A 15,185-nucleotide genomic window follows, 5' to 3' on the forward strand; every position below is an offset into this window, starting at 1 on the left:
CTTTTGAGTGACTTCAGAGGTGGAAACTTTACAACCTCTTTGACCAACTTTTTCCTGCAGTTGATCACAGTTAAAAACCTACATTTTTTTGGTCTGAATGAAATTTCCTGTATTTGAATTTGAGCCTACTGCCTAATGTCCTGTCACTCAATACTACCAAAACAACTCTGTCTTCTTTACACCCTCCCATCAGGTATTTATACTAATAGACTAGTAAGGTCCCCGAGCCTTCTCATCTCCAGGCTGAACAATTCCAACTCTCTCAGCCCCTCATCATATGTCAGATGCTGCAGTCCTTTCATAAGTTTTGTTGGGTCTTCACTGCACTCACTCCAGTATGTCCATGGCTCTCCTGTACTGGGGGAGCCTAGAACTGGATACAACACTCCAGATATGGTCTCACCAGTGCTCAATAGAGGGGAACTCTCTTCATCTTATGAAAACTATCATTATATTTGGAAGATGATAATTTGAGGCCAAGTGAGCCACTCACCAAAATGAGAATTTCTACCTCTGTCTTTAAAAAACCTGACATTTATTAAAAGAAAACAAAATTTAGAATTATTTCCTTCCTATGCACATATTGCTTATATCATCTCTTCTCCCACCAAGAGGCTTCTGTAAAAACTAAAGAGGTGCATGTGTGTGTTGGGGCTGAGGGAGGGCAGGGAAGCTCCAACTTCAGTGGTTTCAACAAAACTTCCAACTGGTTTGAGAAGAGTGAGTTGTTAACTTACAGACTACTGAAATACTTAAGAAAAAGACAAAATAATAGCAAGCTGATTCTTCATTCACTATGCCTGAGAATTCAGCTTTACATGCACAAAATTATCTTAAAAAAAAGGGTGAAGATAGAGACATAAGACCCTAAACAATGTTATACAAAACAAACAACTTCAAAAACATAACAGTGGTGTCACTATGTTTATACAGAAACACGTTTCAACTTCTGCTAACAAACACATAAAGATATCATCCAGTAAAACATCTCTGGGTTCTGGTAATTTATTAAATCACAAAATCACATTTTCTAAATTTATCATGAACTACTGAGCAGTTAAGTTTTACCTCATTTTGTTGACCAACACCATTGAGTGGCTGTTGTTGATTTTGTTCCAACCACTGTGGTGCTCCTCCGTGGACGATCTGTTCACGTAACCAAACAAGGCTGATAAATGCACACAGAGTGCATGTTACCACAAAACAGCCCTGCAAACAGTCAGCCAGTAAGTTCTCCCTGTTAAAGAAAAGAATAAAGCATTAATGACAAAAATATTTTGCTAGTAAAACTAGACTCAGTCATTGTTAACCATCACAAACAGATCCTACTAGTCCAAATTAACAAATAAACTGGCATTTGTGCAAAAAGCTGAATTTATTTATGTGTCTAGGTGAAGAAAGTATCTAGACATAATTTTAATTTAATTTTAAAAAATCTGTTCAAAGAAGGCTTATTTTAGGAAGGCTGTGTGTACCTGTGTACAAATGGTTTAAAGTGCCAGGATACACACTAATTTGGAAAAGGTTTTATTTCCCTCTGGTTTGGTTTGTGAAATTAATACTGCAGTAAATATTCTTCCAAAACAGGATCTGACCAAATATGAAGAAAATTTTAAAGAGTAGCTCAGGAAAAACAATCTTTAAGAATAGCAAAGCTACTAAATAGTGACAATAGTTGCTAGGTAAATGGTTTGATACAGTAAAAGGATTTTTAAAATAACTAGGTGCATTATATTCAGTCCACTGAAGCATTTTATCTGCTGAGCTACCCTAACCAGAAAAATGGAACTGCAGGGTTTCCCTTTAGCTTTTCTACATTTCATGTAGTATTTTACCCTAGATATTATCTCTGTACTTTAAAAACCCTAATCTATCAGGTCATACATAACTGTAAAGCAGCACCAAAACTAAGTTCAGCCAGCCAACTGAAACTAGGGTTTCATGCAACGAGAGGCACTTCAACTGTCTTAAGCAATCCTCATCCCTAATTTCAGGTACCTCCTCCCACTTGTTTCCACCCTTGAACTACTTGACTACAGAGAATTTACTCAGAAAACTACAGTATACTCTTTAATAATAGGTAAGAAACATGCCACACCAGTACTCCACCATGCCCAAAGAAGCATCAGTCTGGTTCTCCTTGCAGCCACACACTTGTGCCTGCACAGCACAGTGAATACCATGGGGACATGAAACTCACAATGAAAAGAGGCTACTCTAATTGTCTCTGTCAAAGAAATAAATGTCAAAGCACAGTTTCACAGGCCATTAAAATCTGACAAATGCTTGAGTCCTTTATTTTCTCCCTAGCCTGTAACAGACAAAAGAAGAGGTGCTCAAGTTCATTTGTTTCAGATTCTCCTCAGAAAAATAAAAACAGAATCTGTACTACAGACATAACAGGAAAAATACTCTTATTAGACCAAAGCATGCATCTCTCTCCACTAGTAAAAATTAAATGTAGCGTGACCTGAGATCTCAAATCAAATAGCTCAACTGAGATGACTTAGCTGAACCGCACAGAACACTCAATCAGAATTTGCTTGCTGTGCAACTGACTCTACCCAAACTGAGTTTCAGTTCTTCATGTTCGAGATAACGAAAAAATAAGAACCAGCCTGAAATTCTATTGTTTGGTGTTTACTGATTATTTAAGTAAAATTGATTTTAAAAGGACAAAGACAATATGTAGCAGCAGATGGTGACTGAAGAACTAAAAATCCAAGTATCAGCTAGAAGAAAATCTGATAAAAAATAATCCCTATCGTGTAAGAGACAAAATGGATAAAATTAAATTCAAAGTATAAAAATGCAACAAAGAAAACGGAATGTGACATTAGCAACACATTTATTACTATTCTACTATGTGGCATCTGATTGAAACTGTAGGACATAAATTTTTTTAATTATGTGTAATTTTAGAGCATAAGTTTTCTTTACATCAAATACAAATCTCCATTACCCAGGGCCCACTTTGTAAAGTGAGCTTTCAAGCTCTAAAAATCCTGAATAATGGAACTTCAAAGTGAAATGATTTCTACTGTAATGCTGTTGGCTATACATTTCGTTATGCAAAGGGTAACTAACGGGCAGTTGCTCGGGTAAGATGGCAGAAGGTAACAAGCATAACTGGAAGAAAAGGACACCGAGTTCCAAAGCAACCATTTTCAGGGCAGTCTTACTAAAACAGTTCTTTGTATCGAACTGTTTAGGTACTTACGTTGACAGAATATCTAATGGCAGTGTCAGTAGTGAGCTCACAGAGCCAGTAAACAAGCACTTGTAGATACGACCTGCGTGAATAAACAGAAGCTTGGTATAAATTTGATTTCACTTACAGCCTCATCTGGACTACAGGTGCCCTTGTTTCACCTCATGTCCAACTAAATTTATGGCAAAGCAGAAAATCTCAACTTTCAGAGAATGAACAGAACCCAAGACCAGATACAACCAGTGGAACAAAGCTGTATTTATTTTAGCTGCATATTCTTGAAAAGTGTATATTCAAAGTGTAAGAATTGCTACACTAGGTTAGACCCAAGATTTATCTAGACCTGTCTCCGGCATGGTCACACTAAGGGAAGTCTAAGGAAGAATATTGAAATAGGTTAAATATACTTGCAGTGATACTTCCTCAGTACATTCTCATATGATTCATGCAAAGCAGCTCAGTTCCTGTGCCATAATATCTCATTGCTAATTAATCCGTGACGGACTTTTTTCCCCCCCTTAATTTGTTCAATCGTATTTTGAACCTGTATAACCTTCTGGTATTATATCATACAGCATGGATCATCACCATTTCATTATCTGTTTTAAATAACTGTTTTATGGATTAATACTTGATGCTAGTTAATGTTAGCTTTTTACTATGATTCTTTGGCCACATAAATTTAAGAAGTAGGCTATCAGTGTATATAGTCTGCTTCAGAAAATTAGGTGATGCCAGTATTGTGCTATTCTCAAACTAGGCCTGTGCCAGCTACAAATGAAAGCATAGAAAATACTGAGAAGCTGTCTGGGGAGATGCAACTACTCCCTGCTCTTTTGTTCAATGGGTATATTATGGTTTGTAAAGATGCACTGTCAATGATTTCCTTGACTGAACACTACATCCCTTTTACCGTTCTCCATCTTCTCTATATTTTTAGCTTGTTGAAACATCAATAGTTCTCTTTCCATCCATATTTGGAAAGTGAATTTCAAAATGGATACTACAGTCATTTAAATGTGCACTCTCCTTTCTGTTAAATTCCTTTACCACTTAATGACTTTGTTTACATTTTTTAAGAGTTTTACTAAGTAATATGGCTAAGGAATTTTACTTTTCATAGAAAAAGATAAATACTACACTTTATAGATGATTAGAAAGAACAGGACAATTCTTCTATCCTAATATTAATAATTGGTATCAAATAAAAACTTCCATGTAGATTTTAAAGATACTTGAAAAGAAGCATTTTATTGGAATAAGAAATTTAAAAGCCCTTTCATGCATTTTTTCCTGTGTCTTAACACCTTCCTGCATTGCATTATTGGCTTAAGAGTCCAATAGGTAGAACTGAGTGAAAATAAGTGAAATAATGTCTTCAATTTTTTTTTTTAATAAACCAGTAATGGTCTCACAAAACTTTGTTGCAGAAAGTGGTCTATTTCCCTGTGTACAAGAGTATTATGTACAAAAAATTAATACTTACATGCAGTAAGAGGTACTACTCCCAACCATGCAAAGGCCACAAGTGTATAATGAAACCAGTATCGTATTGCTGTGCCAATACTTGTAACCAGTCCAGCAAAGATGTCTTGGATTGGAAGCCGTGAAGGCATATCTGGGGAATAAACTGCGTAGAAAAGGCACTTATGAAACCGTTTGTCCTTTAAGGAAGCATTTATGTAAAGGTGTTGCCAACTACAAAATATTTGTATCTGACAAAAGCTTACCAGAGCAATAAGCATATTTTACAGATTCTCAAGAGATGACTCCAAACGAAGAACAAAAAAATTTCACAATGTCACAATTTACTGGAATGGGAAAATTAATAAACTCCATGGTAGTTTTTGACTTAAGAAAAGTTTTCTTAATAGCTCTATTTATCAACTGTAAACTCCGACTACCTCAAAATAAGCTTATGAAAAAGCAGATTCTAAATGCAGTAGCCCTCCCACCCAACACTACTTCAAAGATACCTCTGTCTATTATTTATAAACCTAGTTCATGGAAAGAGCACAAGGAACAAGAGCAATTTGCAATTTTGCAAGCTGTCCATTTGTTTGTGCTAGATAATTTAGTTTCCATTTGCTATCCAACAGCACACACACAAAAAAACCCCTGCAAAGTAAAAGCAGAACACAGAGAGGAAAATTGAAGGGAGCTGATTAAGTATCTACATAGATTGAAATTTACACATAATGACTTTTACTTTCAACAGGTATCTATTTCATACCATGTAAGATTTCTTCTCAGAACATTACTATTACAGAGCAAAATGCAAATCTCTCACCCTGTATAGATATTTTTATAATAGTAAATTGTCTTGACTTTTTAAATTCAACATGTATATTGCATAAGCCCATCCCTACTCAAAAGCCAAGAAAAACAGTGATGAGGTTTCTTCTTTTGCAAACAATTAGAAGACACCTAACAATTTAATTACATTTTCTTAGTTTCTACACACATATGTATACCAAGAATTGGTAATGCACACTATCAGTAACAGATCTGAATAAAAAAAAGATAAACTACAGTTGGGAGTTGCACAAAGACATTGCTGCCTGGATGTCTGTTATGTTGGAAACACCTGCACTTGAAGACTTTAACATAATGGACTATTTTTTAAAATCTCATAAACTTCTAACTACATATGGACACTCAATTTTTATAAGAACAAATGGAAAAAAAGTTTTCCTTCCCTCTCATGGGCAATCCTTTAAGAGTCGAAGAAATACTGCTTTCTGCTGTCTACCTGCATCCTCTTTTCCTACATTCCTAATCATCCTTTTACTAGTCTCAGTGAAGAAGCCTCTACAGGAGAAAGAAATTCTTCTTTTCTCTCCAGGGCTACCCCTAAGTTTCTGTATTGTAAAGAGAACTCAGGAACAGGGAAAAGCAGTATCAACTGGCAGAAGTACTCAAAGAATGGGGAAAGACTGGTGCATTTCAACAAGATGTGGATTGTATTTGACACAAAGTAACAATAAAAGAGTAACCCTTAGACAAATAATAACTGGTTTTAAATTTCAACATAATTCACCAGGTAGCTGGCAAGGAACTGGGATTCATGAAAGAAAGGACTAATAATATAACACTAGGGAAGTGCACCTGTGACAACTTAGCAGGAAATTGAAAGCAGGACACAAACATATTTTGACACTGCCTACCAATTTACAATTTTCTTGTTCCTGAAACAGATTTAGCGCACAATTTGGTACCATAGAAAATGCCAACTGAAGTCTTACTAATAATCTCTCAAGTTCACACTGAACAAACACTCTGGAAAATATCTGCCATAGGAGACAAGAAACCTTTGTTAAGGGTGCAAAAGAATATTTACTTACAGTGTATCTGTTACATATTTATGGTACCAATCAAGACAACTCACCAGATACTTTGAAATCTTTTTGATTTTCAAAAAACGTATTTTGATCAACCCTTTGGAACTGCAACAAGCACTACACAGAAAACATTAACTTGGGCTTGAAATTAAAAAAAGAAAATGCCTCTTTCAGGAATTACTGATCACTCACACAGGGAACTGTAAAAAAGGATGGTCATCCTAACTCAGTAAAGTTAAAGTGGCTATAAATGTTAGCAGTTCTACATACTCACTTTTCTAATGGCTCTAGGATTACAACTGAGCATTCAAATAAAAGCACTACTCAGAAAACAAGCTATATCACCCACATTTTAACAATTTGATGATTTTTTATGATTTCAGGAGGTGGGAGTAGGGATGGGGAAGAATGTTGTTTTTCCTGTGCATCATACCTCAAAATATATAAAGCTTCTACCACTAGAAGCTTTAGACCGTGATGATAAGATAAAGCCCTTCTGCATCCTACAACATTCTGGTGGGTGAAATGCAAGAATTCCTAGCATGACAGGAACCCTGGTGTGCAAGCACACTGCAGCACTGAAGCCTGCTGTCAGTGATTTCCAATGCTAATCCCCCCACTTGTGTCTGTCATCTACTGCCATTTTCTCTCCACATTCCTTTTATCCACTCCCCACTACCACTTTGAGGCCTGAGACTTTGACCCACAGCATACATACCCTTCACTCCCTTTCAACTTGTCCTCCTCATCCTTCCTCCATCCCTTAATTCCTATCCCACTAATCTTTCCTAACTCAGTTTGGGAAACCAATTTTCTGCATTATTTACCAGAGTTTATCCAAATAAAAATCTTTCTACTAGAGACCAATTAAAACAATAGAGGTTTTTTTATTACAGCATGAAATTCAAACAGACTTTGGCTGAGCTTTTCATAGGTCTAGTTCGACTTCTTTGAACTGTACAGGCCACAGAAAAACTACTAGAAAGCTTTTTGGATACTCAGGTAGCACCTATGCAGCTGTTATTGAAGTTGTGAATACTAAATTTGGGTATCTGGCTACTTTCAGGAGGTGGTGTTTTGTTCCACCCTTCCTTCTCCTCCTGTAAGCCTAACTTTTCCAGGAATACAAATATTGATTTTACTTCTCCAAAGCAGATAGCATGACAAAAATCTGCTATTGCATTGACACAAACGACGTAGGAAAAACTGCCATTTAGCCTACTTCACAGAATCTCCACACTTACAGTCCTCTTACCCATAGATTTTCTATTTACTATTACACTTGCAAGCAATTTATATGCCACCACAGTCATTCTTGTGCACTGACCATGAAATAACACCATATAACTCCTAAGTAAGAATCATTTATTTAGTAGTTCACGGGTTAAAGCATGGGTTTGGTAAAACAGGGCTTGTGAGTTATTCTTTAAGTTGGACTAGATGATCTTAAAGAGACCCTTCCAACCCAAACTATTCTATATTTCTATGTTTTACACCCTTGAGACACATGCAGACTTTGCTCTGGATTGCTAAGGTAAAAGGAGAAAAACTCCACCCCTTCTCATGCAAGCCACAGGTCTAACAAACACATGAATTGATTCATATAAATCTCCACTGTGTGTATACTCTGCACCCTGGAACTGGCAGAAGACACACTGAATTCTGTGCCAGAATATAGTATTTTGTTTCAGAAGTTTGTTTTTCCAAATTACTTTCCAAAAAAGCTAAAGCTATGGACTATTGTGTTAAAGTTTGCCAAAATGAACAGGTAAAAAAATCAGCCCATTATATCCTTCAATAAAATCCTAATTACATGATAATGGATAAACCCAACAAAATGGGTCACTCAGCATAATTACAAAGCTTCTTAAAGATTAAGAAAAAAATTGAAGAGCAAAAAGTTTCAAAGTGTTCCTATGAAAACATGCAATTATTAAGTGATGGTTTTTGCACAAGTTGCTTACAAATATATAATTGAATATTGAATTATGTCAGAGTGATACTCCTTTTTTCTTTACCTTAAAATTTACGAACCATGAACTCTTTCCCATTAAGATAGCTATGCTAGTCTCATCTGGAAGGTTTTAATATGATCAGAAAATATCAAGGCTTGGATTAACTAAAAATTAATGAGTTAATTGAAAAAACCCCAACCTTAAGTATTAAATATGGAGAATCTGAATGTGCTGTAGGCTAGCTTAGGAGCTCAATCAATCCAAATGATTCACAGGAAACTATGAATCATTTGTGCTCCTGATACAACAAATTTTCATACAGGTGAACAAAGGCAGCTACAGGTGAACAAAGGCAGCAAACAACAAGAAAGGAAGAACAGTAACAAACCAGGACTGGAACAAAACTAGTGAGGGTCTAGTGCATTCAAGCCTTCAATTAGTAACTTTGCATGCACAAATCAAAAGCTTATGTCAGATTACAATAATTCATAAATGGAAGAACACCCTGCCCATAGGACTTCCTTAATTTTTACAATCTTTGTATTAACTAAGCTTGTGACATTGTATCAATCACTTACCAGCAATGTAGCTGCACAGGAAGCAAAGAAACGAACCCATCCCAATCTCTAGCCAAAGATCAGGTTAGTCTGCTTCCATATTTGTATTTTTCACAATATTTATGTTAAGGTTACCTTCTACAGAAAGGAGAAGTTTTGAAAACTGTATTTTCTTGAGAAATACAGCCGCACCTTCTTTCATGGGTCAGTGCTTATGAATGTTTAGTGTAACATCAACAAAAGCGCATCCTTGCACATGACAAAGGAGAGCACATGTGGGGAGGGAAAGAATACATAGCAGTTGCCCTTTAAAAACTCAGAAAGAAAACTTAAGATTTAAAAATGAACAAGCACCTTGACATAATTAAAAAATGTCCAAAGCTATTTTTTATTTTTAATAGTTGTATTAATTCATAAGTTGAAGAACTGAAGAAAAGGAATTAAATTTAAAACATAAAAAACTTAGCTTTAAAGCATTCATTTGAAAGTCGAGTCATTTTCCTACATGACTAAACACATTTAGAGAATGATGCTATTATCCAAAAGAAAAATCTATTCCTTTGTAGTCCTGCCAAGATGCAAGTTGAACCTTCTCCTCTTTCCTTCCTTCCAAACAGTAACTAAACTAGCAGTTCAGGTACTAAAGAAATCACAACTTAAAGAATAAATGCACTCAAAATAGTTTATGAATACTTCATACACAAAAAGTTACACTTAGCAAGGGATCATTTTTGACAGAATGACAACAACAGCCTTAACAAGCAAACCAAGCTCAATAAGAGAGGAGTTGTGGTATTCCTGCACTATTATTCTCAACTTAGTGCCTGTCTGTTGAAGCACAGATATTAACTACATACATGTGTTTGTTTGACCACATCCCATGGTGAATTAACTTATCTGAAAGTGTGTTACACCTGGCATGGTTATAGGCCAGATCCAACTTTGCTTGCCATGACTGGCATATACATCAATCCCCCTTCTGCCTTATCATTCTCTCCAGCACCTGTGACTCTTTCCCAGCTCCCACAGGCAGATCCAGCTTCCAGACTGGAAAGCCGTATTATGTCTCAAAGAAAGGGGTAAGACAAACTAAGGAAACTGTAACTGCACAAGCATTGGCTGCAAGGAAACAATGAAACAAGACACTCTGGGTAGAGAGGGCAGGAGGAATCTGTGCAGGGGACCTGATGTTGCTATCACCGTGTGCAGCCTGGTATGAAAAAAGCACACTGCAATGTGGAAAGCCAAGAAGAACACATTATCAGCTCAGGCTGCTCAGTCAGGGGAGTGGCAAGTGTGTGACAGGAGGATAAGGAGCCCTTTCCTAGAGGCTGAATGTGGAGGAAGCACTCTATTGCATGAGGAAGAAAGAGGTTCACTTACTATCAACGTCAAAGCTCCTATGACAAATGGTAACTTGTTAAGCCACAGTAACTCAACTATGTTTTCTCACATCTGTAACCTACAATTACATTACAGGCTGTGCTGCTAACAGCTGCGTCAGTCAAGGATTAGCTTCTGCAGGAACACCTCTGTTGATAAGGGCAGTGACTAAGCTTTCTCTTATCAATAGCAACACACGTATAAAGTGTATTTCATTAGAACGACTCATCGACTTTTTTCCTGTATCCCAAGGAAAACACTATACACCTTTGTGGTTTGTTTTGGTTTTTGTTTTGGTTTTTCTATACAAAGCTAGAAAGTCTACTTTCTTCTTAACAACTAATAAATCACCAAAATGCCATTTTTTGGTCTTGCACACTAAATTCTGTATAGAACCTGGTAGCAGAATGCAATTTTGAAAGAGGCTAATAACTGGGGATCACTCTTAATTTGCAAAGCTTCCAGAAAGAACCAACGTAAAACCTTTATAAAAATGTTTAACAAATAAAACCTGCAACCAGATGATCTCTGTCTTACATTCCTTATACAGGTCTCTGTAGTATTTAAAAATAATAACCTGAAGCATTTCAACATAAAATATGCTATTATCCTCATATGACAGACTTAACATTGCACATTTCACTGCTGGTCTAACGTGCTTAATTAATTGTTAGCAGAAATGCAAAGTACTGAGTTTCATCAACATATAGAAGGATGGCAGACCATGGGATTTTTGGAAAAGAAGATACATGAACTAAACGACCTTAGCCTCAGTTTTCTCTACCAAAGTACAAAACTAGTAGGGAAAAAAACAAAAACCAAAAATCACAAAAAAACGTGAGAAGGAAGCGGGAGATGGGATGAGTGACCAGCTACCCTGAAAAGGAGCTTTGACTTTTATTGTAGTACACATCTGAAACAGTCAAACCATCATCTTTCCCAACTCAAGACAGCTTCTACAGTGAGGATACTCATCAGTTAAAAAAAAAAATAAATTACTTATCTTCAACATGAAGAACTGAGTTCAGCAGTTGTAAGGAATAAATCAGCACAGGTAAATGTAAAGAGAAAAATGCAGCATAAAACCCACTACCTGCTCAACAGGCAGTAAATTGGTAATACTAAATAAAAAGCCTAGCCTGCCACCAAGCCAAAGGACCTCACCTATTTCTACTACAATCAGTTAAAATGTAATTAAGAAGCCTCTGGGAACTATGTAAGGATACAGTAATTCTTCATCATAAGTTGCCTAACCTATCTAGTTGTATCTAACATAAAAGCCAATGTAATACTGGGTAGTTACTGTATCTTGACTGAAAGGGAAGGGGAATAATCAGACTTTGCATTATCTGTCAATGTCATTTGACCTGATACTGACAGAAGTCAAGTGGGAGTGTTTCAGGTAGATCATTGAAAAGTAGCTAAAAACTGGTGTTCAAATTCAATATTTGCTGTGGTTTCACTTTACCATTCAGGCTTGCAAACACTCAAATTTATCAATGAAGCTGAAAACATGCCATACTGTGTAATGCTTGCAACAAAAGAATGGGACTGAGGCTGTCAGAGAAGGTACAGAATAATACTTCTTTTATGTCTCACGCAAGATTATGAAAGAACCAAATTATCCATTATTTAAACATTTCACAGAGTATGCAATAATATGCATAAGAACTGCAATTCAAACAAGAATATAGAAGATAAAACACAAGTTTTGATCTATCATGCTGAATGAAAAAGTAATCACTTCATACATACTAAAAGAAAAAGAAATTCTGAAAAATAGGAGCAGTAAAACATACTTACTTGGTGTGAAAGCAAATCTGTGCTTACATAATTCACAGTATTCTTTTCTGCTGTGTTTAAGCCACTGAACTAAGCTGCAATGAAAAGTGATCATATTAACACATGTTATATATCTCTCTGCCCTATCCCTCCACTAAGGAAAACACCAATTCTCTGTTTTCAAACATAAGTCAGGATATTGGTACTGTCAAGCAGGACTTAAACTAGCAAGTTCATTAAATCCATTTAGGCCATCAAGGACATTTGAAAAAGTAAAAAAAAGTAAGCTGACATACACAATTTACATCATTGATAAAGTAAATTCTTTAAGTACGTTATTGATCAAAGCAGATATTCTGGCATGGACACCCACTAGTGACACCAGTTCTTATTAATACTTCAAGATATGACATATAGATGCACACAGCTAAGATTTAGAACTGTTGTATTTGTGAAAGAATGGCTACTAAAACACCATCAAAAGGAAATGTGTGCTATAGACTAGAACTACAGTTTTCATTTCAGCACTTCCTGATAAAACACACACCTCAAACCACTAAAAAGTACTAGGGTATTTTTATTTCTTGCTATGATTTTAGATGTTGTTTTTAGTCACAGCTATAAGTGGGCAGAAAATGCCCAAACACACTAATTTTTCTGCTTAGTTTTCATAAAGCTGACATATGATCAGAACTGTAGTCCCAAACACAAGCAATTATCACTACTTTCTTTCCGTATATAATTAATAATTTTTTGTGAATTATAATGAATCATTACGTAAAAAACATCAAAACCCCTAACACATTTCCACTGAAAATTGGATTTTTCTTACTAGTTAACCTGAAGACTTTGCAAGTAGTGTTTTTAGAAACATGTTATTGTATTTTAATTAGAAAAAAAACGTTAAGAAAGCTACAGGCACAGAACTCACCATTCCTGATGAATAAATTTAATACTGCCAGTACACACACATGGATGATAGAGGGGTTTCTCAGGAGTTCCTTCAGACCGACAGACTCTGCATATATCTGCTGACAAGGACAAAAAGCTTATTACACTGCTGCCTAAAGAACTCAAATGTACAAGACAAATTACACAATTACATTCTAGAAACTTTGCCATTAGCAAAATGAAGCCAGAATAAACTGGAAGAGGATGAAAGACAGATTTCATCAGATGCAAGACAAAGACCAAGAGATGAACAGAAAAACAACAAGAATGTTACTCGCTTGATCACGTTATAAAAACTCAAGACACGTCTTACAATATTTTCAAGATTTCCAGAGAACAGACACAGTTAAACTACAGGAGGAGGTGTTTTTTTGCCTAAAAAGTTATTGTTAAAAGAACATAGAAACTGTTAAGGATAATCTTCCTGAAAGTGGAGACTCAGAAACGGAAAAATTCAATCTGAATTTTGAACAAGTTAAACATACGCTTAGCAGAAGAGATTTAATAATGTCCAACAATGACTTATACAAGTCATTTGCTACTATTGAACCTAACGTGGATGTTTCTTTGGTGCTCTTGATTAAAAGGAAAAAAACCCCATCATAATAGACATAGATATTTTGTGAGTTTGCTACCCAAGTTGAATAAAGCCAACCATTTAGCAGTCTACTGTCTAGTCACAAGAGAAAAGACATTTTCTATTTCATAATTACTGTAACATTTCAATAGGTCCTGCACCTTCTTTATTCCCTATTTTTGATGTTTTCTTACAACTAAAGGTTGCAAGATGTTTTGTGGACAAAGAAGTGAGCATAAATCCCTCCCTCTAAAGAACAGATATCTATTTTAATACCATTCAGTCAGCCACATGATTAAATAGAAATAAAAATCAAGTATTTTATCTGCTTATCGATAGATTCATGGTATCTTCCCTTTACTCCTCCCTTTATTTCTATTCAGGAAACGAACATAAAATGCCCATTTTTATAGAATATGTGAGCTTAGCATTTTCTCTTTTGTTAATTATTTCTGTATCAACCACCACCCCACAAACCTGCAAGAGTATAACACATACATACCAGAGATCATTGTCAGAAAAATACCAACTGAAAGTACTGATGTAGGAATACTGCAAATATGCAATTTCAAGTCTGAGTCACCTATCTTTGTTCTTGGTCGAAATCTTCAAAAGTTAATGCTTTTCTACATAAAGTTCCAAAAGATACCAAAAATTAAATTATTTTTTCTAATAAAGAGGTCACAATATGACCATAAACATAGTTTACGCAGTATTAGAACAGTTTCTACACATAAAGCATAAGAATTCAAGTGATTCAAAAGGAAAAAACCCCACACAATTTCCTATCTATAAAAGTGATATTTGATTGAATTCATTCATGCAGCACAAAAACCTACAACTAACAGAAAGAGGTATTCAATATCACATCAGTGATGCCACAAAGAGACATAAAGAGCACTTCTGTCACAGCCGTATTGAGCAACGACTTATCACTGCAAACATCAAGAGTCCCTGGTTTCTCTGCTGATAAGAATGACCAGAACTACTACTTCACCTAACAAATGATTCTTTTACCACAGAGAGCATTTCCAGATGGCTGCACAGGACAGGTCTCTTCAGCTGACAGGCGAGCTCTACCCACTCGCTGTGGCATGCCCACCTCCTCCTGCATTCTTTCCAACAGAGCTGTTCCATTACAGCAAGTTGACAACTTTGTACACTAGACTGGCCTCACAAAGCATCAGACGAGCGCTACAACCAGCACAGGAGACAGAATGTGAAACCAATGCTTTAAGGATACTCTCTGGCATGAAAACAAGTTAAAAGCACACTGTTCCCTGAAAGATGCCCATTGCTCTCTGAATCTGCTCATTAATGGCCTGTTGACTCTCACAGTCAACTGTTCACTTATTCTGAAAACTATTGGGAAAAAACATAATTTGCATTACTGAAAGCAAATGAATTCTGTATTTGAGAAAGGATTGC

The 15,185-nt window shown here is 35.9% G+C and overlaps 1 protein-coding gene across 2 annotated transcripts in view; it reads right to left on the bottom strand.

Moving 5' to 3' along the window:
• Positions 1 to 15,185, bottom strand: part of MARCH6 (membrane associated ring-CH-type finger 6) — a 46,988-nt gene that overhangs the window by 28,876 nt on the left and 2,927 nt on the right. Inside the window, exons 2-6 of one of the 2 annotated variants that reach the window (XM_017824112.1) lie at positions 13,161 to 13,257; positions 12,251 to 12,324; positions 4,698 to 4,841; positions 3,221 to 3,293; positions 1,069 to 1,237 (exon numbers count right to left, since the gene is read on the bottom strand). In XM_017824112.1, coding sequence (XP_017679601.1) covers positions 1,069 to 1,237; positions 3,221 to 3,293; positions 4,698 to 4,841; positions 12,251 to 12,324; positions 13,161 to 13,257 — 557 coding nt within the window. Of the gene's footprint in view, positions 1 to 1,068; positions 1,238 to 3,220; positions 3,294 to 4,697; positions 4,842 to 12,250; positions 12,325 to 13,160; positions 13,261 to 15,185 lie in introns of both variants that reach the window. The other variant, XM_017824111.1, reaches the window with a different exon arrangement.

Source organism: Lepidothrix coronata, unplaced genomic scaffold (assembly GCF_001604755.1).
Source record: "Lepidothrix coronata isolate B3197 unplaced genomic scaffold, Lepidothrix_coronata-1.0 Scaffold109, whole genome shotgun sequence".
In the NCBI taxonomy this organism is placed as follows: domain Eukaryota; kingdom Metazoa; phylum Chordata; class Aves; order Passeriformes; family Pipridae; genus Lepidothrix; species Lepidothrix coronata.